The 25,856-nt window shown below is 45.2% G+C and overlaps 2 protein-coding genes across 2 annotated transcripts in view; one reads left to right on the top strand and one right to left on the bottom strand.

Moving 5' to 3' along the window:
- Nucleotides 1-1,171, top strand: part of LOC308142654 (unconventional myosin-VI-like) — a 36,366-nt gene extending 35,195 nt beyond the window's left edge. The window contains exon 34 of the mRNA XM_080513165.1: nucleotides 312-1,171. Coding sequence (XP_080369291.1) covers nucleotides 312-511 — 200 coding nt within the window. The 3' untranslated portion in view covers nucleotides 512-1,171. The remainder of the gene's footprint in view (nucleotides 1-311) is intronic.
- A 1,203-nt stretch (nucleotides 1,172-2,374) lies between these two features.
- Nucleotides 2,375-24,061, bottom strand: impg1b (interphotoreceptor matrix proteoglycan 1b; the record flags this gene model as incomplete). The annotated part of the gene is made up of 18 exons (XM_080513079.1): nucleotides 2,375-2,455; nucleotides 3,326-3,406; nucleotides 4,885-5,068; nucleotides 5,159-5,344; nucleotides 5,520-5,730; nucleotides 6,872-7,091; nucleotides 12,390-12,479; nucleotides 12,846-13,441; nucleotides 14,877-15,221; nucleotides 15,308-15,507; nucleotides 15,727-15,785; nucleotides 16,377-16,526; nucleotides 16,608-16,654; nucleotides 16,761-16,819; nucleotides 17,895-17,923; nucleotides 18,143-18,309; nucleotides 20,309-20,524; nucleotides 23,995-24,061. The coding sequence occupies 18 exons, from the start codon at nucleotides 24,059-24,061 to the stop codon at nucleotides 2,375-2,377; spliced, it is 2,988 nt and encodes a 995-aa protein (XP_080369205.1).
- Nucleotides 24,062-25,856: the final 1,795 nt, after the last annotated feature.

The following is a 25,856-nucleotide window of genomic DNA, read 5'->3' on the forward strand; positions in this document are numbered from 1 at the left end:
TCTTCTTGAATATAGTTTCACTTAGATTTGTTTCTATTGTACCAATAACAATATGACAGTCTTACAGCCAAATAAAAAGCCCAACATTTACACATGAAAGGTCCTCAACAGTTAAGTAATATTAAGTCGTTGTTGTTGATTTTTTTCAAAATTGAATGAATAAATAAATAATTCCTTTGACTTTCCTCAGTTCAGTTATAAAAGCTAAACGGTCAGTGTTATTTGACTAGGATCCATGAGCAGGTTTCTTCCTCGTGGTTTTCATACGGTCACGGCCCCGCCGTCTGCTGTGTGACGAACTCTGCTTTCAGGGAAGGACGACATGGAGATGTGCGAGCTGAGTCTGGAGGAGACGGGTCTGACCAGGAAGAGGGGCGCCGAGATCCTGCCCCGCCAGTTCGAGGAGATCTGGGAGCGCTGCGACGGGATCCAGTACCTGAAGAAAGCCATCGAGAACAAGCAGGCCCGCCCGACGTACGCCACGGCCATGCTGCAGAGTCTGCTCAAGTGACGCTTCAGTGGACACACACTCCTCCTCACACACTCCCTGAGCCCAACGCAGTGTGGCTCGGTTGCTGGAGCGGTCATCTCCCAATCGGAAGGTTGCGCGTTTGATTCCCATCCCCACCTGTCCGCATGCTGAAGTGTCCTTGAGCAAGGCACTGAACCCCAAATTGCTCCCGTTGGTGTGTGAATGTGTGTGTGATTACCGATATAAAGCGCTTGAAAGGCGTTATACATTGTAAGTGAAATCCATTCACCATTTTTTTAAGGTTCCATCGTGCTGTTTGCTAGTGTTCAGTCTCTTTTTGTTTTTTTAAAGTGTGCGTGACGACAAACGGTGGTGCCTTAAAACGAAGACAGAAATCTTCCCTGCTGCTTTTCTCGATTTGAACCTGAAACCCGTAAAAGAAGACGTTAGACAGAAATGCTAAAAGTGTGTGTCGAAATGTGTATAACATAATAAATCTGACGAAGAGGGATTCAAACGTGGCAGCTTAAAGGAGACGACAGACGATGACGACGTGCTGAAACGTTTCATAGATAGAAGAAAAGAGCTGAGCCAGTTTAACGGTTTATTCTTCCCTCGCTCCACAGGGGGGCTTCATCAAGCGGAATGACTATCTGACCCCTTCCATTCTGTCTTCCTGTGTGTTTCTGTCAATTTCTTCTGCTGTACCTCATTTGTCAGCTGACAAACGGAAAGTGTGCTCATGTGTGCAGTTGTGTCACTTGTGTGTTTCACTCAGCTGATCATTTGACTCTAGTTTCTTCTCATGAGGCAGCGTGTGAGAGGTTCAGGCTGACGTTTGTCAGGCTTCAGACTTTAGCGTTGTAGAAAATAAACGCCTCCCACATCGTTTCTGCTGGTTTGTTTCCTTCAGAGTTCCCCACGGCTCGTAGCTGGAGCCGACACTGTCAAGGTAATGAGATTAGTTTGTAGATTATTTAAACGGAGGCTAATGCGCCGCAAGATGTCTTCACCCAGATGATGATTGTCAGGTTAATTAGGTTAATCGAGCAGATTAAGATTAGAGGGCTAGTGGAGGTTTGAGCATTATTTCAGGAGCTGGAGACTGTTTTATATACTCCAATGAAAAACTCTACGAACTACTTCACACTTCTTTCTCACACACACACAATGAACTTTGAAGTTTGTGGAGCTCATTCCTCCCATGCAGGAGTGGTTGTTACTCTCACCTCACACAAACTCCCTTTGCAAAGTTTTGCATGTTCTTCCTGTGCACAGGCTCCTCCCCCCATACAGAAACAGGCCTTGGAGGTTTATTATGACGGGAAATTTCCAGGAAACTGCACATAAAGTTTTAGAAGAGCAGCTGGATAAACTCGATGTGAAAAACAAAAGTTTTGATTCTTGATGCAAAAACATTTTATTGATGTAAAATGTGTAAAAAAAAAAAAAAATCCAACTTTCGTGAGACGAATGGTTGATGGTGTCAGTCATTGTGAAGTGGACGCTGTGAACAACAGTTCTCTGGGTAAAGTGTCCAAGTCCAAAGCTTATACATTCATTCTCTTTTTGGGACATGACAGTGTTGAAGAATGGCAGGAAAACCGAGAGTTCCAGTCTAAACATACAATACCACCGCGTGGATCAGCTTGTAAATAATAAATGCCTCAGTGTGAGGAAAGAACAACCTTTGCCAAGGGTATACAGGAAATGTTCCTACTGTTCAATATTTAAAATAAATATCAGCTTGATATCACTTGCACACATTCTAAATCCACCGCAGTATTCAAGCCGCCTGCCGAGTCAGACTCTTTGAGCACGACTGTCTGGTCCCGGCGGGACTCGAACCGTGTCGCAGCCCCTTCAGGCTACAGAGCTTCACGCTGCTGCTCCTCTGGGCCGTCAGAGAACCGTCACTTCAAAACACTCGTTATCCGACGCCCTCAGAAGACAGCGCGTCCGGTAGTCATTTGGTCTCCAAGTCTACAAACAGAAGAAGTTCAGGAGGTTGTGAACATCTGTTTTCATCATGGTACGATTCTTCAGGTGGTATTACAGCTGGCAGCTCTTTGGATCATATCAATCACCAGGTTCTATTACAGATGTTCAGATCGTCAAGATCTATTACAGATGTTTAGATCATTATATCAATCATCTGGTTCTATTTCAGATGTTCACATCATCATATCAATCATCAGGCTCTATTACAGATGTTCACATCATCATATCGATCATCAGGTTTTATTGCAGATGTTCACATCATCATATCGATCATCAGGTTTTATTGCAGATGTTCACATCATCATATCGATCATCAGGTTCTATTGCAGATGTCCATATCATCATATCAATAATCAGGTTCTATTACAGATGTTCAGATCATCGTATCAATCATCAGGTTCTATTACAGATGTTGAGATTATCAGGTTCTATTGCAGATGTTCACATCATCGTATCAATCATCAGGTTCTATTACAGATGTTCTGTGGTTTTCTTCAACAGTGTCAGAGCAAAGCTTCACGTACACAAACAATGATTGGTCAGTGAGTTGAAAATTAGCATCTTATTGTACAAATCTTAGCTTCTTGTTTTACCTTTGCAGGCATCAAAGAGCTGGAAAGAAATTCATTGCTTCTGTATTATTGAACATTAGGAACCCGACTCAACATCCAAACTGTCAAATCACTGAAACTGGTGTTAAAATTCAGTGTCATTACAATATTATCCATCACTTTACATTCAACTCAAACACAGAAAGAGAAACAAGCCAACAGGGATGTGTTTTTGTTTTTGTGTTTTCATTCCGACACTAGAACTCATTTGTGTTCTTTGAGTGGGGGAACTGCAGCTTACCTGGTGAGGAACGCAGTGGTGGAAATCTGTCATTTGTGACACTAACTTTTCTGATCTGGTTGTGTAGAGTTGTCTGGGGATCTGCAGAAACACAACATACAAACTGAATGATCAGTCCGATCAGTCAACCAGTCCGATCAGTCCGATCAGTCAACCAGTCCAATCAGTCTGATTAGTCAATCAGTCCGATCAGTCTGACACCCAGAAGAAGAGGAAGGGGGGCTAAAAAGAAGTGTGTTTCTAGGAGAGCACACATTCAGACACACACACACTGCATGTTAAAGCTCTTGCTCATGTTCGTCTCAGAGTTTCACTGTGTTTCATTCCATTCAGTCAAAACCGCTGTTGGACTTGATGGGAGAAGTAGTGGAGGGACTGATCAATAAGTAAATAGGTAAATAAATAGATAATGCAGGCGGTATATGAAATGAGCGGTCTATCCAGAGCTGTGGGATAAACAAGAGCAAACTCAGAGACTGGATAAACATTGCAAGACTTAAAACAGTGGAACGCAGAAACATCTTCTCATGGAGGCCACAGAGCGAAGCTGAGCCAGAGCGGAGGAACGTCACCAGCTCAGTGAGAGGAACCGCTCTGCTGGGGGAACCACTCTGCTGTAGGAACCACTCTGCTGGGGGAACCACTCTGCTGTAGGAACCACTCTGCTGGAGGCCCCAGAGGAACTGCTCTACTGAAGGAACCGCTCTGCTGCAGGAACCACTCTACTGAAGGAACCGCTCTGCTGGAGGAAGCACTCTGCTGAAGGAACCACTCTGCTGGAGGAGCCACTCTGCTGAAGGAACCACTCTGCTGGAGGAACCGCTCTACTGGTGGGTCCAGAGGAACCGCTCTACTGGAGGCCCCAGAGGAACCACTCCACTGGAGGAATCGCTCCACTGGAGGAATCGCTCCACTGGAGGAACCACTCACTTCCTCCTCCGTCACATTAAATATCCAACCTGTCATGAGGCTCAGAGTAAAATGTTTGGAGAACAAGAGCAGCGCCTCCTTCATGCAGAACAAACCAGCAGCCGTCTGGTTAGAACGTGTTCTAGTCAGACCGTGTTCTAGTTAGAATGTGTTCTAGTGAGAATGTGTTCTAGTTAGAATGTGTTCTAGTGAGAATGTGTTCTAGTTAGAATGTGTTCTAGTTAGCATGTGTTCTAGTCAGACTGTGTTCTAGTTAGAATGTGTTCTAGTCAGAACGTGTTCTCGTTAGAACATGTGCGTCTCAGCAGAGAGCTGCTTAGTTAGTCCTTTAATTATATGTTCAGCTAGTTTTTCAGTTAGTTGTTTAGTTAGTTCAGTTAGTTCAGCTCGTTGTACAGTTAGTTTAGTTAGTTATTTAATTAATTTAGTTAGTTGTTCAGTTAATTTAGTTAGTTCAGTTAGTTTAGTTAGTTTGGTTAGTTGTTCAGTTAGTTTAGTTAGTTCAGTGAGTTGTACAGTTAGTTTTGTTAGTTCCGTGAGTTGTTGAATTAGTTTAGTTAGTTGTTCATGTAATTTAGTTAGTTGTTGAGTTAGTTGTTCAGGTAGTTGTGCCACACAGCACAAAGTACCTCGATACTCAGATGTATATTTTCAATGGAGGCACACAGCTGCTGCTCAGACTGCTGGGATTGGGAGGAGGCAGAGCTGGAGGAGCCGGCCAATGTGGACACTCGAGTTAAGACACCATCATCACTCTCAAACATGGGGTTGACCCTCAAAGTGTTCTCAAAGGCATAGGGAGCAAGGCTGTGCCTACAGTGTGAAGAGAACGCAGACATCTGTTAAGACAGCAGGAAGCGGCCTGAGATGACAGACACGTCTTGACGGAGAACTTATACTTACACCAGAGTCACCGCTTTTTTAGTGGCGACGCATTTCTTGTTGATGAATATTAGAATGCCGAGGACGGCGCACACGAGGCAGACACTTCCCACCAGGCAGGTTATGATCAGAGGGGGGTCTACCGGCGTGGATACCAGTTCATTGCAGCGCTCTCCGTGGTAGTGCCAGTGTTTACCCACGGGACACCTGATGCACATCGGGAGGAACACAAGGGTAAGAGGGAGGCGACATTCCATCTCCGTACATGTTAGAGTCAGTAATCAAACATCATGATCAGTGACAGGCGAGCTGAGAACTGCAGGTAAGAGCACATGTGGGTGGAGGATCCAGTCCTCGGGGAGCTGAAGAGTTCGTTGTGTACCTGCAAGTGGCTCCGTGGCCGGGGATTATCTCACACAGGCCTCCATTCAGGCAGTAGTCGGGCTGCAGGCTACACGTGCTCTGACAGGGGGCGCCCTCCACGGTGCTGTAGCCCGGATCACACAGACACTCCGCCTCCCCGGTCCAGCTGTTCACCACACAGCGGGAAAACTCGTTGCAGGCCAGGAACTTACAGGGATCTGCCTGGTCCGCTGGAACCCCGACGGGAGGAGAGGGGAGGGAGAAACAGAGCAGAGCTGCTCATTAACACCGATGTGTCGATTGAAGCATGGCGAGTGAAGAGAGCTGCAGGAAGGTATGTTTAGAACACAGTGGGTACGTTTGAAAAGTCCCTCCAACCTCCTTATCTATCGACTTTCACTGAACCCTGGAAGTGTTTTCTGTAGCGGCCATGATAAGGACTGTCTGGATTCTCAATAAGTAAAGGAAAGGAGGCTGGTTGTTTCCTTTAGAACCTCCTTTAGCCTAGGAAATACTGATGCTTCCTTTAGAGCCTCCTTGAGCCTAGGAAACACTGATGCTTCCTTTAGAGCCTCCTTGAGCCTAGGAAACACTGATGCTTCCTTTAGAGCCTCCTTTAGCATAGGAAACACTGATGCTTCCTTTAGAGCCTCCTTTAGCCTAGGAAACACCGATGCTTCCTTTATCAAAGGAGACCAGCTCATTCTGCCCCACAATTCCTTGCGGCGACAACATTTAAAGGGACCTGCTCAACTGAGCGTTCAGGGAAAATCACGATGGTTGAAAAAGGAGCAGATCATGTAAGTTACCAAAAAACCCAAATGTGCTTTCTATTGTTTATTTTCAGAAACTTGTAGTTCTTTTCACCGCCACAGCAGACGCCACTAACTTGCACCGCCGTCACATTATTATATGACGTCACTAAATGAAAGTGTCCGACTGCCACACCAACATGATCGCCATTCACTAACTCCTGTAGGAAGCCTCCTGACACCTTTCCTTAACTTCTTTAGGAAGTCTCCTAACACCTTTCCTTACCCCGGTGACGTTATCCAAGAGGTTAAGGTGAAGTTCATTGACAAGGAGAAAGGAGGGACTTTTCGGACATACCCAGTGTCTGATGCAGGAAGTTGTGTTTAGAACACAATCATTGGACCATCCAACCACAAAGACACATCACATTTATGCAGCTCCTCATCTACAAAACACAAACATCCTTCAGAGAGCGGAGGTGTGCTGCAGAACATCTCTGTGACCTTGTGGATTATCAAGCATGAATGCATCACTGCATGCGGCCCAAACATCTCCGCCTCCAACCGCAGAACTAACCGGGATTCATAATACACACTAAAGGGAGTGGCGACGTCTCACCTGGTTCCACTTCCAGTGACCGGCTGTCGATCTCGATGTCGAGCCGCTTGGATGCGCCGCTGCAGAAGTCTTCCAGCACACAGTGCACCGCCTGCGTCACATTGTAAGGGACGGGCTTGTCCAGCTTCATCTTGCTGTTCACCACAACACTCCCATTCCTGAAGTTCAGAATCTCCAGCTGCCTGAATCCAGTCAAGTTGGACTCTAAATATGGTAAAAGCTGTGGGGAGCAAGAGGAGAACATTCACTTGTCACATTCACAGTTTAGATTTTGTTTAATGATTCAGTTTGCCACTTCTTGTCTGTTTCTGAGAGGTTAGTATGTTGTGCCACTTGTACTTGGTGGAGAGAAAAAAAAGCACCGATTGCTGCATTTCTGAACGTGACACTTCCTGTGAGATGATCGCTTGAGAATCCAGGTCACATGAAGTCTGCTGTCAGAAAACTGTAATGTCCTCATTTCATCCCGTGGTTTTACCGTCACAATCACACTGCTGAGGTTGCCGTTTCATGGCCAACTTTTAATTATTCAGGTCACATTTTACAGTGAGAAAGATATGAATAGTTCACAATTAAATTTTGATGCGAGCGTGAAATTGTGCCACTAATGCAGCAGACGGGCTGATTAAAAAAAAAATACAAATTGGGAAAGGTTTTCATCAGCGAACAGAGGACGCGTTAACTTCAGTCACAAAGCAGATGAAGAAATCAGGTGCGGTGAAAAAAAAGCATAAATGCATCTCCAGAAAAAAACAAACAGGTGGAGTTTGTGGTTTGGCGGAGGCTGACGTTGCTGAGTGATAAGTGGCTGCATCACTTCATCAAAACAAGCACTAAACTGAAACCAGAGAGCAGTACACTGACAACTATCTGGGGGGAAAATAATGCTTCAACCTGTTTGTAATTAATGTAAATGTAATGTGATATAGCAAGATACGACCATTAAAAGTCGTCCTACTGAGGAAAGAAGCATGATTTCCTTGTTCCACACGAGCAGTTAACGTGTATTATAACAGCATGATGCTGCACATGTACGACATTATAAATGAACAGATGGAAAGAGCGAGGGAAAAAGAAAAAGAAGCTGTTGGGTTGTACTGGACTTCCCAGCCTCCATCAGTAAAGTAGCACACGCACATCTTCAGTTCCACCTGTTTGCAAAGCATAAATTCAGTTTCAGCTCTGACTGAACTTTCTCATATTGTTTTCCAAAATACTTCCTCGAGGATGCAGACCTGCAGCTCAGATAACAGAGAAAAAGCCTCCCTATCCAGACTGGTGGTGAAGATGACGAAGAGGAAATCGGCTTGCAGGAGTAATGGACCTGCGTCAGCGTCCATCGATCTGCACCACTCTGCCGGGCTCACGGCCGCTCGGTGTTTACACCACAGTGCGAGCGAGGGCCAGAGATTACGTTGCTTTAGCTGGCCTGGCTGTTGAGCCAGAGATAAGAGGGCTTAAGCAGCTCCACTCCGATCAGGTTACTTCGCTGATCACTGGCAGGCAGTTTACAGAGTTCTCGACGAGCAGAGGGGAGCTCCTCCGGGCTGGAAGCCCCCCCCCCCCCCCCCCCCGATAACCGCATGCAGAGTCTGTCTGAACGCTCAACATGGGGGTCATTAACATCTCCTGTAGGTTACCAATCTGGTTCAAGTTCTTCTCACATAAGCCAAGTTTGTTTGTTTGGTTTTTGTTGTTGTTTTTTTGTACGAGAAAGCTCAGCGGAGTCTGAAACTCGACACAAACAGAAGTGTGGCACAAACACAACCAAAGTTCAATGACCGACACACTGTGCTTACGCATGTATCTACTGGTTCTCGTTTTAGCAAAAATATGTAATACAAAACACCATTACCATTCGTTTTTTTTTTCCTGGTGATGACAAGAAAAGGCAAAAGAGGAGTACAATGCGGCCATGCAAGCAGATTTTTTCTAATTTACTGTATCGAGTCAAGTCGTTCCAACCTCCATGTCCAATTTTATTGGTTGCTTCACAAACCAGTAGGTACAGGAGTAATTGGAGGGCCACAGAAAACTAGGAGGGGGGGAATTGCAAGCAGGCTAATGATATATACACACACACACACACGTGCACGCGCTCCATTAGCCACCACAAAGCATTACACTGTGTCCATTTAAATGGGTTACACTGCCTGATACTGCTTTATTGCTGCTGATATTTCCAGTGATTTAAAGGGGTCATATTATGCAAAATTCACTTTCTAATGGGTTTCCAACACTAATAACCATCCTCATACCTGGAGCGACGCCCCAGAAGTGAAGAAAGTGTGTCCTATCTCTCCCTGGCTTGTTCCAGGTTTTAAAAAGTGTGTTGCTCCAACCAGCCAATCAGAAATCAAACCCTATATAGTGTCATTGGGGGTTTAGCCAATCACAATCAAGGTAGGCTCCTCCCCTTTGACTCCTCTCACAATTAGGCAGCTCTGCTCTGGCACATGGTGCCACGAGAGGAAGTACTGCCTCCTCTTCCCATAGATGGGCACGTGTGGGCGGAGCCAGTCCAGCTCACACAGACACAGCAGATTCTGAATGCAGCTGCTATGGTCGAACATTCTAATGGAGGAAAATCAAGATAAAGCTGGATTTGGGGCAATAAACATAGAACAAAGAACATTTTTGGACCAGCGAGATCCATGCAAAATTGTTAAAACGCTGTATGATATGACCCCTTTACCAAGCATTTTAGACAAGTTACAAAAAATACACTTTGATGTGTCTCTGCTTTTCTTAAATAGCCCATTTAAAGGGGACAATTCCTAATGGGTTACTGACAATAGAGTGTGTACAATACGGTAAACACTTACCAGTTCAAACGCCTGATCGCTTTAGTGTGGCCAGGAAGCTAAATGCATCAATTAGCAAGCACAACTGCAGAAACCACGGTTTGGGCAACCATTAAAGATTGGAGATGGAGTTTTATATCTTCATGTCATTGCTTTAGGCTTTTTTTTTTCTGGAAGTAGTGTGTGTGTGAATATTTTCATTGCTTCTGGGAGAATTCCCCCGATTCACACATTATTGATGCAAAAGGCATCAGAAGAAATCCACTTGTAACATGAATCATCACGCCTCCAGCTGTTCTCGTACACCATGAAAAGCAAGAACATCTGTTGAAAAGTGACCAGAACATGAAGCGGCTCCGTCGAACAGAAAACTGCCTGCTTCATCGATCACTCGGCTCTGCTTGCAGGCTTTGCAGCGGAGAAGCTCTCCAATTTGTATGTTGATGCATCTTCTGTTTGAGGCCTTTACGTAACACTAAACACAGGACGGTGCTAGAAGAAGCCTAAAAATATGTTCCTGTCATCACAGGCCCAAGCCATGGAACGACATTCAGACGAAATACTTGAATTTGTCTTCAAATGTGCAGGTTAAAAGTCCTCACCGGCACGCCAACTGCTAATTTAAAAACGCTTTACATATAGACAAAGAGCAACGTGTTTCTAAAAATGAAAGAAAATCATGTTCGCAACGTTTTAAACGCACAAATACGTTCCCAAATCAAACACCTTGTCCGATTCTTGACGGGTTTATTCGTGAGCCTGACGCAGTGCGTCCGTCACCCTGCAGCTGCAGATGCTCACACCTGACTGACATGGCACTAAGCAGATTGAAACCATTAATAGCACAATGTGTGCGGCGCTGGAAGAGAGCAGAATTACTAAAAGCTTCTTACAGCCGGTCACAAACCAATGGCCAAAGCCGAACCCGGTCCCATGATTCACGCTGCATCACAAAATGCCGTGCTACATTCCAGATATATTCACTAATCCTATCGCCGCATTATTCGGGCTCCGCTGCATTCAGTCGTCCACTTTAAGGCATCGAACATGCGCAGATATTCGGGTTAATTATAACCAACGAGCAACATGCCTGGTTGCTTTTCTCAATTACCTTGTTATTCAACATGTTTTGTTGCTGTTCACCCACAAAAGCCATTTATTTTTACAAATGGACTTTTACGGTTGCTTTTGTCAACCAAATGAACACATTTTCCATTTTTCGTCATTTCTTCCTGTTTCTGACTCAGAATGTTGAGCTCATGACAATCACAACACCCAGAACACTAAGTGCACACCACAATGATTTTTCAGAAGTGCCGCCTGTTAAAGTTTCTGTAACCTCTCACCCGTCCAAAACATCACCTGACTGGTTAAAATATGATCGGTAGTAGATTTAATCACAGTTCTCCATGAAACACTGGATGTCTTGAGGAACACTGAGGCCGACCAAGTGGAGACTTCTGACATCGCATCGTACAGAAAAGTAATGAAAAATACTTGAATATAAACAACTTCTACACTTGCGAAATCTATGAGTAATGTTGCTCCCCTCTGCAACTTTCCTACTGATTTTATTATTCATAAATATTTTCTGAAAACCAGAACTGTGCCACCTCAATGCTTTTCTTCATTACAGAAGTCTTGTGGTTTTACACCATGGATAACTTTTAAATTCAAACAGAAACTAAACTTTTACAATCAGATTGATTGAGGTATTTTGACCAAACCTTATCAGTAATAAGATGGAATAACGCATGATGGGAAATATTGAGTTTGTTTTTATTCAAACATCCAGTAATCTCTTTGTCGTTGAAGCAAGTTGAAACACATATTGAGCCACAGAGAGCCAGACTGTGATGGAGCACGTCCAACACAAGGAATCGGCAGAATTATGGGCCATGATTTAATGTATGACGATAATTAATCGTCTTCAGTTTTAGCCAACATGCATTACAGAGTTTCACCTTGAAATAAAGCTCACTAATACAATAAATGGAACTAGTATTGAACTGATTCAAAAGACTATCCTACCATTGTATACAAGTAAAACATACCGCTGGCTACGTGTGCCGACCTCCAGAGGCTAAACTTTGACTTCCGGCTAGTTCAAAAGTTAACATGCCTGCTTATATGATCTTTTTAAAGTGCCTCAAAAACCCCTTGCATGCAAACATTTCACAGAATAAATATGTGCTTTTCAGGTATTATTGAATGTACATTATGTATAAGCAAAACGTTTCATCTGTGCTGGCAGTGGCTAACAAGGAGCATCATTAAAGGGGGCAATTAACAGATGAAACATCCTGAAATCACATTTTCTGAGTGTCTTTCAACATCTCTGCTAAATAAGGTTTTAGACAAATAGGTGCCTGCCCGTCAATAATCAGCAGGGCCGACGCCCGGGAGCACAAATCATCACCAGAACCAGCACATTAAGGCAAAACACACAGAGACAAACTTGACATCACAATCAGGTTTACAGATGAAACCAAAACCACATGACGAGAAGCAGCAGTAGCATCGTCTACCGTTTAATCCAAGCGTGAAAGCAGAAGTCAAACTACAGCAAGAAGTTTCTTCAGAAAGGTTAGATGCATCGGGTGCTTTTGGAATTTGAAAATACTGCATTTGGAAAAGGTTAGTTAGCAAATAGAAAGGTCGCGCTCTCTCTGAGGCATTAGAGATGCAAGTTCCAATATGGAAAAAAAAAGTACCGGAATGGAGGCTAACGTTGTCTGTCTCTTAGGCCCAGATTTACTGGAAGCTCCAGGGTTTGGCCACTTCCTGGACGCAGAGTGCTGAGTCTGAGCGAAACACAATCATTGGACCAGCTTTGACTTTCACTGTCAGTCCTCGGAAACGAAGCATTAGATCCTGCAGAAGATCTGACAACACTTTTATAAAAAAATACATTTCTTATTGAAAAAATAGATCTTTATCTGTTTGACTGCCCCGTTGTGGATAAAAAAGCAGTGAGGGTAAGGCTTACTGCACAGAGCAGGACGACATGTGAAGCACCAACATGGGCTCTAACGCAAAGTCTGACTCCCAATCTAAACTCTACATTACCACATTTTCCTTTGTTTGACTTGTTGACAGGTCTATAAGAGTAAGTATGAGAGTGAAGCATGGATCAGTATAATATCAAGAGCAAAAGCTTGTGTACCTACCAGCTCCAGGAAGGTATTCTCCAGGGATTTATACTCTGGGGAGCTCTTGTTGAACAGGTCATCAGAAAACATCATGTTAGTGACCCTCAAGCTAAAGAAAACCACCAGCTCTTTGCTGTGCTGCACCGCCGTCATCACCGGCGTGCTGGCCTGCCGCATGGCCGGTGCAGCCGTCGACTCGTTCGGTCGCTCGTCCGACTCCGAGGCGAATCCACTGCCGATCTCCTCTTCGAGAGGATCGGACCTTTCTGCGTCTGTGCTGTTTTCCCTTCCTCCTGCTTCCTCTTCGGTGCTTGAATCATGGGCAGGAGGCTCCGTGGAGACGGCAGTCACCCCACTGTACCCTCCTCTTGGAGCCTCGCTGTCCTCGGAACCGTCCCGCGAGCCCATGTCCAGGTCCGGCTCCAGACCCTGGACACTGTCCTCCAGAGGCGTGGTGGCTGGAGCTTCTGGAGGAGATGGACTGGTGGGATCAGTCAACTCTGCTGGGTCGGCGCCAGCAGGAGAAGAAGGAGAAGAAGGAGCAGCAGGAGCAGCAGTCAGCTCCTCTTCAGGCTCACTCTGCACCTCGGGGTCGTCCTCAGCAAGTTCAGCTTCTGCTCCGAGAAACAAAACCGAAACACATTCTTTATAACCTGCAAGGTTGTTTATCGAACATATTCCTGCCAGAAAGAGCCGAGTTGATCCAGCCTTATATACCTACACACACACACACACACACACACACACACACACACACACACACACACACACACACACACACACACACACACACACACACACACACACACACACACACCTTTGGGTTGTAAGAAGAGGTTGGAACAGAAATTAAAAATTAGTCCAGGGGCTGAACCATGATTTTTTTTTTTTTTTTTTTTTTAGTAACAGCACTTTAAGTTGACTAAACATATCAAATTGGAACTTTAAAGAGCAGCTTGCCAGATATTTAATTACTTCCTGGGTGTTGAAGGGGAAGACCATTACCTCCTCTTCATGGTAAGTACCGAGCTTGAGTCACGGAGTGATTAACCTAGCTTGGCTTAGTTTAGCTTAGCAACAACCAGCAGCGAGAAGCAGCTTCCAACTAATTACCAACCCGGAGCTTCTTCACTCAACATACAGTCACAAACCAGAGTCAACGGCAACAATATGTTAGTTTCCAGGAGGGGAGGGTTTCATTTGTGGTGAAACACCGTAGACACGGCGGAGGCCACAAACTGGACCAGGACGAGATGTAAATAAGATCAATAACAGTCACCACTCCATCACGCTCAGTCATGAAGGGAAAGGAGATTGATGTCTCATTCGTGATTTAATGTACATATAACATTCTTACAAGTTTCTTTGTCACCACGTCGTTCAGTTCACCTGCAGTTTCTCCTCTAAAGTCAGAGTTTCAAACTTGCACTCCAGTAAATAATCCACCTCATTCATCTTTACTCGACTGTCTGTGACCTCTCTCTGCTCACAAGCTCGCATTTTTCACAACTCACTCCATTTCTGTGAAGCATGTGCCGACATCAGCGCCAGCCACTCAGCTCTCAGCTTCTAAACGATGTTATTAGTGGGCGGGGCTTCCCGGAATCAAAATCACGTGATCTGAAGGAATGTGGCCACAACCTGAGCGTGAACACTTACATTGTACTCCATGTAATACACCCTGCACTGTGAGAGAGGGGCGAGCCACGTTCATGTCACCATCAGTGTGGATCAGGAGGAAACGGCCCAAAGCAGCAAGAGGAACTAATTATATGCAATTTTGGAGGAAGTTTCATTTAATGACAAGAAAATATTGTCGATAATCTTAAAGAATAAATAACATACGTTGCCTGCAGTCCTTTCTGATGACACCAGGTGGGGCTCAGCCCCCCCATGACCCTAATGATCAGTCACCCTGACCGTCTCAGCTGGTTGGAGGGAGAACAACAATGTCGTCATTTAAGTTTTCATCACTAAAAGATTGATGAGTCGTTTCCAGGAGGGACGGGTTTTGATGAGCGTCGTCGGTGTCGTCCTGCCCAGGCATACCTGCGTCGTCGCGGCCAGTCGCTGGGATCTCCTCCACCTCCGGCTCTGGGATCACTTCCACGTCAGAGTGTGGTGCCGTGACGTCGCCCTCCTCCTGGTCTCCTCCTCCTGTGGACTCTTCCTCTACCGCTGCCGTTAACGGAGTCTCCACGGCGGGGAGGGTCGGCAGGGTGACAGGCACAGAAGTGTGGACCTCAGCTGGGACAGTCGACGCTGATAAAGAGTTTTCTGGGAGTGCCACCGTGGGGATGAAGCTCGGTGTGGAGGGGTTCATGCCGTGGTCTTCTGTTACTGCTGACTCAGCAGGACTCATGCCATGTGCAGCCACGGGGTAAACTGTGGTGACTGGAAAAAGAAAAGTTAAAATGCGTCAATCACTTTAAAACCTCCCCCGGTGGATGTGAGCGCGACGTGACTGATGTGATGCTCACCAGCCTCGAAGCTGAGAGTCTGTATGTCCAGGGGCAGCGATGGCTCCTGCTTCAAGGCCATGACTATGATGTTCTTCAGTTTAGGAGCATTTAAGTCCTGGTCCGTCTTCACGTCAGGCTCCTGGAAGCCCTCGGGGTCGTCGTTCAGCTCCGTCTCTCCATTAAAGACCACAGCGTAGCGCACAGACACGTCCTCTGATCTGACCAAGCACAGAACGCGTCACCAACCACAGACCTCTCATGGAGGAAGAGGAGGACGGAATTCATCACAGTCAGACTGTTCCTAAGTGGGTTCAACCCATGAAGTATTTTTTTAATTGTTTTCATTATTTACTCTGATTAAAAACCACAATACAGTACATATAAATGACACTATAACTAGACTCAGAAATCTTTGATGAAATTTGAATCCAACTCACCGAAACCCCAGAACACGTATCTCTTTGAACCCTGGAACTTTTTTAAATGTATGAAGCATCTACAAAAAGAAGACAATGGAGTCTTAGTAGAACAAATTCAAATCAAATGTCAGACTATCTTCTTCATTCGATCAAGGTGATTCACATTGAGACCCTTTCACCTTAGTTCCAATTCAGCAGTGACTGAATCTCCTCGGGAAAGTTTTTAACCAAACACAGCTCATGATAACAAACATTTGTATCTGCAGATGATTATCATCCATATTTAGACTCCGCTGTGGAAGAGCCGGGGGTTAGTTTGGACATGTTCTAGGTCCATAGAGGACAATTCTAAATTCTCGTGGTTTGTCACCATCAAACGTCTTTCTTAACAACTGTGGTTGGAGTCTCCTTCAATGCCTTCTTACTCAGAGATAATCTATATGATTAGATCTTACTATTCCAGGCTAATCGTTGTTTAGAAGATTTATCCTAAGTCCTTTGGATGCAACCATAAAGCTGTTAAATCTATCAGGGTGAGCGTTACACCTCGTAAAGCGACAGAACTGAGGTGAAGTGAAGACAGAGGACGTTAGCTCTGAAGGACAGAAGACACGCGGCGAGCAGAGCAGGTTTTGAAATCTGTGTTTGCAGAAAGGTGAAAAACTGACTTTTTCTGTCAGCTCTCGTGCGATGTGCTCGTACTGAAGTGCCTCGGGGCCACTGAGCAGTTTACTGAAGGCAGGGTCCACGATGGTCACGCTGAATTCCACAATGTACTCCTCCGAGTTCTCCTTCAGCAGGTTGGCCTCCTCTTTAATCTGGGGGATAAAATCCAGCAGTGTTTTGCGTTCAAACTTTTATATAAAACATCAGGTCTGCATTTTGAGCTGTTAACTGACCACGCCGGCCGCAGTGGGAACCTCGACCGCAGCAGGAGTCCAGAGGCCTGAAAAACACAGAAACTCACCACTTTAACAAATGTTTTATGGTCTGCTTGGTTGATGAAATCTACTGTGTTCACTGGCACGTAACAGCAGCTTGGTCACACTCACACTCGATGTCTGGCTCCGGATCCGGATCCGGATCCAGCTCCGGGCTTCCAGCTGCCATCCTGATAATGAAGAGGAAACCCTTGTGTTAGATATGCAGTTCCTCCTGCAGGCTCCTCTCCCCTCCAACGATTAAATCCACATGTTTTCAGCCCGAGAGACACAGAGCAGATGAAATGGTGCAAAGACTTTACACTTGCATGATACATTTTCACCACTGAAGCAGTCTCATTCACTTGTACACACACCAGTCACACACACCACTCACACACACATCACTCACACACATCACTCACACATGTTTCTGTTGTTCCCGTTGGGGTTAGAGGATTGAAGGAGAGAAAAGGAGGACAGGCAGACCGAGTGTGGAGAAGTTCAATAGTGACACATGGTAAGTGTGAAGAGAAAGAAGCTCAGTGTCGGTCCTCCATCAGTCTAAACCTCCATCAGTAAACCTCCATCAGTAAATATCCATCTTTAACTACCATGAGTCTAAACCCCCAGCAGCTGGAATAGAAAATTGAGACAGTAATGGGTGGTGGTGGCTGGGGGTGGGTGGGGCTGTTGATGTTAGGATGGTGTTCTGGTGGCGATGTCAGGGTGGTGTCATGGTGGTATGGTGGTGGTGTCATGGTGGTCTGGCAGTGGTGTAGTAGTGCTATGGTGGTGGTGTTAGGGTGGTGTCATGGTGGTATGGTGGTGGTGTCATGGTGGTGTGGCGGTGGTGTCATGGTGGTGTGGCGGTGGTGTAGTAGTGCTATGGTGGTGGTGCTGTGGTGGTGTTAGGGTGGTGTCAGGGTGGTGTGGTAGTGGCATGGTGGTGGTGTCATGGTGGTTACTCTCTCCTCATGCAGGGCCTTTCTACACAGAGTTTCCATGTTCCTCCTCCTTCTGCTGCTGCTCTGGTTTCCTGGCACTATAACACCTGCTGGAGGTGAGCTGGTGACTCTAAATGTTCTGAAATGAACTCTGACGGGTTGGTTCTGGTCCGGAGTCGTATGTCTGATACCAACAAAGAATAATTTACCCATAAAGCAAAGCTACAAGCCAGAAATGATCTGTGACCACGTCACAGTGTTCAATACCTGAAAAGATGATTCATCATATTCATCAGAGGAGAGGTCAGTTTGCACCTACCCTTCAAGTTGGGCTTGTTCTGCCACTCTCTGGAAAAAACACAAAAACACGTTTACACATCACAGCGACACTGTGTGTGTGTGTGTGTGTGTGTGTGTGTGTGTGTGTGTGTGTGTGTGTGTGTGTGTGTGTGTGTGTGTGTGTGTGTGTGTGTGTGTGTGTGTGTGTGTGTGTGTGTGTGTGTGTGTGTGTGTGTGTGTGTGTGTGTGTGTGTGTGTGTGTGTGTGTGTGTGTGTGCAGGCCCTCACTCTGGCCACCATGTCCAGGTGCTCCCGAGCGCTGCTGAAGTTCTGTGCCAGGTCGTCCATACACAGGTTCTCATGCTGGCAGGTGTAGACCCAGGATCCGTACTCCTCCGAGTTCGGCACTCTGTCGAAGAAGATCCGAAACGCTTCCCAGATCGCTTCCTGACACACTGCAGACAAACACGTCACATTCAGGAGGAAAATTTACTGGCGACTTATAAAAACAAGGAGTTCCCACCACAGAGTCAACAGCTGGTTTTCTCAGTGTCCAGTGTCACTTAAACTTTATTTATATCAATTCTTAACATTTATTTCGAGAACAAAAATAAACCTAGAGCTCGTTCTGACCCTTTTTCATACCAACTACCTCTTATGAAAGAACATGAGAGATCTTGACTGGTACAGATGTTAGGCGTACGTGGATTGGTTCAGACACTGTCAATCATTGATAGCATAGCAATAGCATAGTGACAGCTTAGCGACAGCTTAGTGACAGCATAGCGATAGCATAGCGATAGTGTAGCAACCGACAGCATAGACCGACAGCATAGCGACAGCATAGCGATAGCATTGCGACAGCTTAGCAGTCCTTTGATCATACAGAACATAAAAATTGAATGGGCATCTAGACATATTCTGCCACAGAGCAAAACATCCCAGAGATTTAAAATGAGGCTGATGTGTAAAGCACATGGTTTTCAAGGTCCATACTGGTCCTGTTAACACTTCGTGGCTAAATATACCAGAGGAGGGTTATTAATATCAGCCTCCCATCTAAACAACAATCAAAACCTCATGTTTTGGGGTGCACCCCCTTGTGTTCATTTCTAGTTTGAACAAAGAGCCCAAACAAAAAAAATTCATCCACTTTCAAACTCCAGATTTTCAGTTTCCACTGAGGTCAAACACAAAGATACAGGTTTTTACAAGGAAAACTGGGATTTCTGGATGCAGCACCGTGACGACAGAGCAGCGCCATACCTAGTAGAATAATATTAAGGCCGAAAGTTTTACTTTAGAAACTGCTCTGACGGCTGATTGACAAAGTGAAAGTCATTAGCTTTACTTTGAAAAGCCCAATTTAACGTCAACAGAAGTAATTTTGCAGTACAACAGCAGGTTGACATGTTGGCTGACCAGGAGCCACCAAACTGCTAAAACTGGAGAAAAAACTGGTAAAATATTAATTTATACTCCTTCTCCCTTTCCCTGGTTCTCCTCTATACCGTGTGTGTGTGTGTGTGTGTGTGTGTGTGTGTGTGTGTGTGTGTGTGTGTGTGTGTGTGTGTGTGTGTGTGTGTGTGTGTGTGTGTGTGTGTGTGTGTGTGTGTGTGTGTGTGTGTGTGTGTGTGTGTGTATTACAGTATATCATTGCCAAAATAGTCAAAGTGGTGGTCCTGCACTTCAACAAAACCCAGACTTATGTTTGATGTTTATTAATTCATTAATTTATGTTTTTATTATTTTGCTGATCTTAGAGAGAAACAGTTTCACGCAAAGCTAAAAGCACATTATTAAAAATAGTCTTTTAATTTAAACATAATCTAATAGTATGTGTTGAGTCGACATTAATTCTGTGGTTTTCCCTGAATAAATATCATTACAAGCTTCAGTAGTCAGTAGAAAAATAATGTGATTAATCGCAATTAATTACAGAAAATTGTGCCATTAATTAGTTCATTTTTTTAGTCGACTGACAGCACTGATTTGAACACATTTCTACCTAAAGCAGGGGCATCACAGTGTGTTGCATAGTGTGTTTCTATCCTGGCAACAAAACCAGACAGAATGACGAAATGAAACTACCAAGAATAAAGAGGATTGCTGGTATTAATCTGCTCTGAATGTTGGGAGTCTGCCTTCATTCATATTGGGGGTTAATTGTCTCTACAACTCGTTATGCGACAAAGTTAATCTGTTCAGCGTTGAAACCACAACGTCTGACATTCATGTGAGAATCCAGATGATTTAAAATCACCTGTCACAGCAGCAGAAGAATTATTTGTATTACGAACTGAGTGAAATGGCTTCTTAAATGACCCACAATGCAAATGTCTCCCACGACAGAAGCTTTCAGATGCGTTCATCAGATCGAGTCGTGACGAGCAGCTCGCAGCTCGTCTGGGTTGAAGCTTGGCAATGACGTGTGGCGGCATTGCGGCGTCTCACCTCTCAGCTTGTAGTACGCCCGGTGACTCCCCACGACGGCCTTCATCGTCTCCTGAGGACACACCTTGACGCCGGTGGACAGGAGCACCGACCTCTTGGTCCGCTGTCCGTCCCGCTCTGCTCTCCCATTGGTCGCATGTCGGACGGGTCGAGACGCTTCCAAGAAGTGTCTGTACTTCACATCCCTGAGTCCGGCCAGGCCGTGGTCACCAAACTCTGCAGGAGACCAACACTCTTCTTATCACAGAGGACACACACTTCCTGTCACCTCTCATTTCTACCAAACCGGAGACATAAGAAGACTGATGACTGCGTTTCACGATGATGTCGTCCGGGACACTTTTCAATCTCAGCCTTTTACAGGAACTGTTTATTCAGTAGTTGAAATGTTGGACAGGTGTGTGCAGTGCAATGCTGTGTTTGCAGAATGAAGGGGAAGGCTTTATTATCTTCTAAACCGGTTCCTGATGCTGTTCCTTTTCCTCTTTTTAAGACGGGATCAGTCGGTGTAAAGAAGTGGTGAACGAGGGATGGATGAATGTTCGCCGACCACCTCGTCCTTTCAAGCGTCACAGTTGACAGTTTGCTCAATGTGGACGATCCCAGAGTGTTGACATGAGGACATCGAGAACCATGTGTGGACGGCTGATTGAGCTGTTTGAAGCTACAGTTACATTAAAGTAGCGTAATGTAAGACACGCCCTGATGAGGCCCTGGCGGTTGCAGAGGCCTTTCCTTGGTCCACTGGAGCTGCTCAGCAGCCAGCAGAGGTTCAGCTTGTCCCGGACATCGTCATCATGTGTGTGAATCAGCAGGGAGGCACGCATGTGGATTACCACTGAATTAAGAGATGCCTGAAGAGCAAACCTGAAGAGATTAACAAGTGCTGCAGCATGAAAGAAAAAAGCAGGAAAACATTCAGACGACAACACGGATATGCCAGTTGGCTTGAATCGTGTCCGAGACTCTGCCTGCAGACAAAAGAAAAGTGGAGTTTCGGGCTCACCAGCTGAAAACTTTGTAAAGCTCAGTCACATTGGTATGGCATTTAATAATTCTGTTTTATTACAAAAGCCTGTGTGGCAGTCAACAATCTCCAACACAGTCCCCCATTGAAACGGAACAAAGCTGAGTTGGAAGAAAGGCGCTCATTGTGATGCCAGGTGGCGAACCTCAGGAGACTCCCTAAGACAATAAGCCAGGCTTTATGATGACTGGAGGTCATCGGACCCAAATAACAAACTGAATCCGGCCACAGGGGCAAAGAATCAGTGCTGCTACGACACAGCGCTCCGCCGTCCGTGAGACAACGGGGCTCAGTCGCATTCAGCATGTCGCAGCAGACCACCGGAAACCTGGATCTGAAGTTACAGCGGACAAATGTGCGTGTTGAAACGGGCACACGTCAGCCTGCAAACATTTCCACCGCTTTTCTTTGCAGACACGTGTGTAACATACAACACCGCCGCAGCTTATTCTCTATAGGAGTTTGTTCGTGGCACGTCTTACTTCTGCTTTGTATCAATAATAATACATAATAGTTTATTTGTGAATGCACTTTACATTTGGACAATCTCAAAATGCTACGTAAAACAAGTAAAGCTTCAAAGGTATGTAAAAAATAAATAAATAAGGTAAAGGTAAACCAAGGTGCTAACTTTTGCAGCGTTTGTCCCTGGATAATAACTTCACTGTGGTAAACAAGATTAATACGATTGATATGATTTCTGTCCTCTGCTATTATTTGGTGATATCGTGTGACTGAGGATGTTAGGAGGCATAAAAAGATGTAAATCAGACAAACTGTCGGCTGGCAGGGAGCAACATTAGTCCTGTTCTCCCCCCGAGGAGATGTTTACTTCAGGTTCTAAGGTAAGCAAAGAACAACACAACTGTAAAATGTGAAAATGAGTTTGTGTGTGGAGCTGCAACGATTCATGAAGGGGGAAAACAAACATGTGACTACATAACAGCAGATCATAATTCAATGGGCAGAACTGTTTTCAGTTTTTAATCAGCCAAAGAGATAAAACTTTGGTTCATCTATGAAAACATTGCTTTAAAAGTGAGTACTTGAAGTAAAACACATTAAACTGACTATGAGTCGAAGGTAAAAGTCATACAAGAGATGATAATGTAAAATAAGAATAAACAAATTACTATAATTGAGACCGATTGTCCTGGAAAACACACAGTTTAAGACCAGATTAGGATGTAAAGAGAGGAAAGTACAGACAGAATGTGAGTAAAAGTAAAAAGTCATCAACAAATGGAATAATCAAGTAAAAGATTCCTGGTAAATAGCAGATTAACTAAATTAGTTGTTACCATGAGGGACATTATGTCCCTGCCATTGTTTATTTAACACTTCTTATTCCACATTGTAAACCTTAAGCTTGCAGATTATTGATCACTTTGCAGAATTAACTTAGCAAACACATGTTCTCTCAGTTTGATTTTGACACTGTGGGGATGAAAGAAGCAAAGAGTAACGTGGCGTCTGCACCTCAGACAGTAGAAGACAAACACAGAGTTGAGACGCTGGTGAAAAACCCACCCAGACGTTTATGTGGAAGGAAACTCCCAGGCTCATATGTCTGATTCAGAAACAAGTCAATACGTCAGTTTGAGAGTTAAAGAGGAAGTTCAGGAGGAACCATCTCTGGATGACGTCACACTTCATTCACTTTGAACTCCAATGAAACAAACTCTGAGAAGTTATTACACCCTTATCATGTTAACATTGACCTAAAAATATACGTGAGATCGTTCAAACGTGAAAGAAAGTTGAGACACCAGCGTCATGAGGCGGTTTGTGTTGGAGCTGCGTTTGTTCACTTCCTGTGTGTTGCTAAGATAAAAAGAAGTCGTGGGCGACTGTGCATTGATGGAGTGAACACCACTGGAGTCTGTTGGGGACGACCCATGAGTCAGAACCAGGTGTGACTTCCTGCCACGTCGGGGCCGGTCTCCTTCAGAGTCACAAGTCAACAAGGTTGGCGTGTGTTTTTTGGGGGGGAACGGGAAGGCTTGAAGGCCGGCTGGCACATGCATGAACACGAGCGCCTGTGAAGGAGGAGGGGAGAGCTGGACGAGCCTCACAACAGAACGGCAAGCCAGAAAAGATTAGCGTCCGCAGCTCTGGGAACAGAGTGGCTTTTGTTTTCATGGGGATAATGAGCTGACCCGGCACATCACACACAACCAGACAACCGGTGCCCACGAAAACCTTTTCACTGGTCAAATGATGCTGTCATCCAGTGAACAGCCATTCGAGGTCAGAGCCTATTTCGTCCGTGGCGCTTGGCATTTGCTTGACTTCTGAAGCTCAGAGGTCTCTGCAAGGACGAGCTGGCTCTTTGCAGAGGAACGTCCTCAGAGAGCAAAGTCACATTCACCTTGTTGCTCCTGCAGTGGGTCACTGATTTCAACTTCCTGTCACTTCTGAGCAAAATCCAGTCAAGATTAACTGACTATCATGTTCTTCACGTCACAAATCTGGATTCTCCAAATGTTAGAGGGAAATGACAATTACTCTATAAGATACAAATAGCGGCTTTTTGTTCAACATTATCTCGTTCATACCTGCAAAAACGGGTGTCATATGAAAGAGTTTTCTATTTTTCACTCGTGCAGAAAATCTGCAAGATAAGACCTAAAAACGACTCCTCTCCAGTTGATCTTACCTTTAGCTTGACTTGCTTGGAGGGTAAACAGACACAAAGTGAGGACTAGTCCGGACTTCAACAGCATGATGGGCTGATTTATGTGTTCTTCATTTGTAAAGACACGGTTGCGAACGACGATCCACTGCAGAGTGTCTTTACGTCAAGTCCATTAGCAGAGTGTGCACAGGTCGTCCATGGGTGTCGGTGAGCTGTCAGCAGGCACCGTGAGAAAGACGTCCAGTCCAGTCCGGCCCTGAGCCGGCTCCAGCTCAGACTCCCCGGAGCTCCGACTCCCTGGAGGTCAGACTCCCTGGAGGTGAGTCCTGGACGCTGCTGCTCCTGCACCAGACATGCAGGCCAGAAGAGCAGAGGAGAGGAAGAGTCCCAAGTTTGGCTGGAGAGGTTTCCGTCTACGCCGTCAGTGTGACAACAGTGACAAGGTTAAAAAAGCAGTCTAATCTCTCTCCCTTCTTCTTGCTGCTTGTAATCCTGGCTGGGCCACGTGGCTGCCTGGCCTCATCCTGTTAGTCCCCTTCTGGAGCTTCAGCTGTCAGATCAGCGAGCCTGGGCATCTGCCAACACGCCAAACCAAAAACTACTCCCAGCACGACTTGTCGCTGACACCAAGTCCCTTTTGTGCATCGTTGTGTGTTGTTGTGCCTTGCTGTGTCAGACCGCAACGCTCCGCCTCTTTGTCCTCCCAGCCTGGTTTTCCTGCCCCTGGGTGCTGCCGTGGAAAAGACCCAGAATCCGGGAGGTGGAGTGAGGCCAGGTCTACAGTGGAGTTCTCTCTGACGTCTGAATGCCCTCGTCTTTCTTCTTGGTCTGTCTGTTTTGGTTGATTTCCCTCCCGGGGGCACAGCCGGACCAAAGTGGGGTGGTGGAGGGGTGCACAGCCCGGAGCAGAGTGACCTGAGGGGGTGGGGTGGGGGGGAGGGCTTCTATTCCTGTGAGGAGGATTAACTGCCTCTGTTAGTTGTGAGGATTTTTCTGCTGTAAATAAGCTTGTTAGAGATATTCGTAATCCTGCTGATTTTCTCAGAATAATCTAAAGTAATGATGTCTCCTTAACTAGATAGCCTCTTGCAAACCATGCATTTATTATAATTGCTAACAAGATGGTACATAACATATTTGGAATGTGCGTTTGAGAAGCTTAAAAAGCTCAGCAGATCATCTCCACCATCATCTTCTCTGAGATCTTGGTCTTCCTCCTGCCTGCGGCTCCCTCTGCTCAGCCTCAGCCTCCATCTCATCTGCTGTTTGCTATCTTTGTTCTTCCTGTTCTCAACTCTGCACCTTCCATCCAGCTCCGGCCAAACATCATGTGTTCACACACCTCCACCTCTCCAGGTTCCCCCTGCTGCCTGCAGCACAGTGACCTGCTGACACAAAAGAATCTGATCATCAATATGATCATATCAACCTTAACACTGCAACAACAACACAACTGCAGAGATGTTACACTATTTTTGTAATTTTCACATGTAAAAAGATATTTTGGAGGGAAGCCCCTCCCTTTTTTCAATCAATCAATCAATCAGTCAATCAATCAATGAAAGACCTAGTTTGTCAACAAGGGCAATTAAATGTGTAGCTAAGAGCAGGCAGTGCAAATAGATAAATAGATAAATAATGCAACAACAGACTCCAACTACACCTCTGGGTAAATAAATACCAGTAATAGTAAAAATCTGATCATAAAACCATGAATCGGACATAAATACAACAAAGAATGAAGGTCAAAGGTTAAATATGTATAAACATGGTGCAGGAGTCAGGGATCAAATTTTTTTTCATTTTCATGTTGAGATGATGGGTGTGTTGTCGGCAGCTGCTGAATGTAACTAAAAAGTAACTTCTAATCTCACTTAATTACT

The sequence above is a fragment of the Blennius ocellaris genome (assembly GCF_963422515.1).
Source record: "Blennius ocellaris genome assembly, chromosome: 17".
Lineage (NCBI taxonomy): Eukaryota > Metazoa > Chordata > Actinopteri > Blenniiformes > Blenniidae > Blennius > Blennius ocellaris.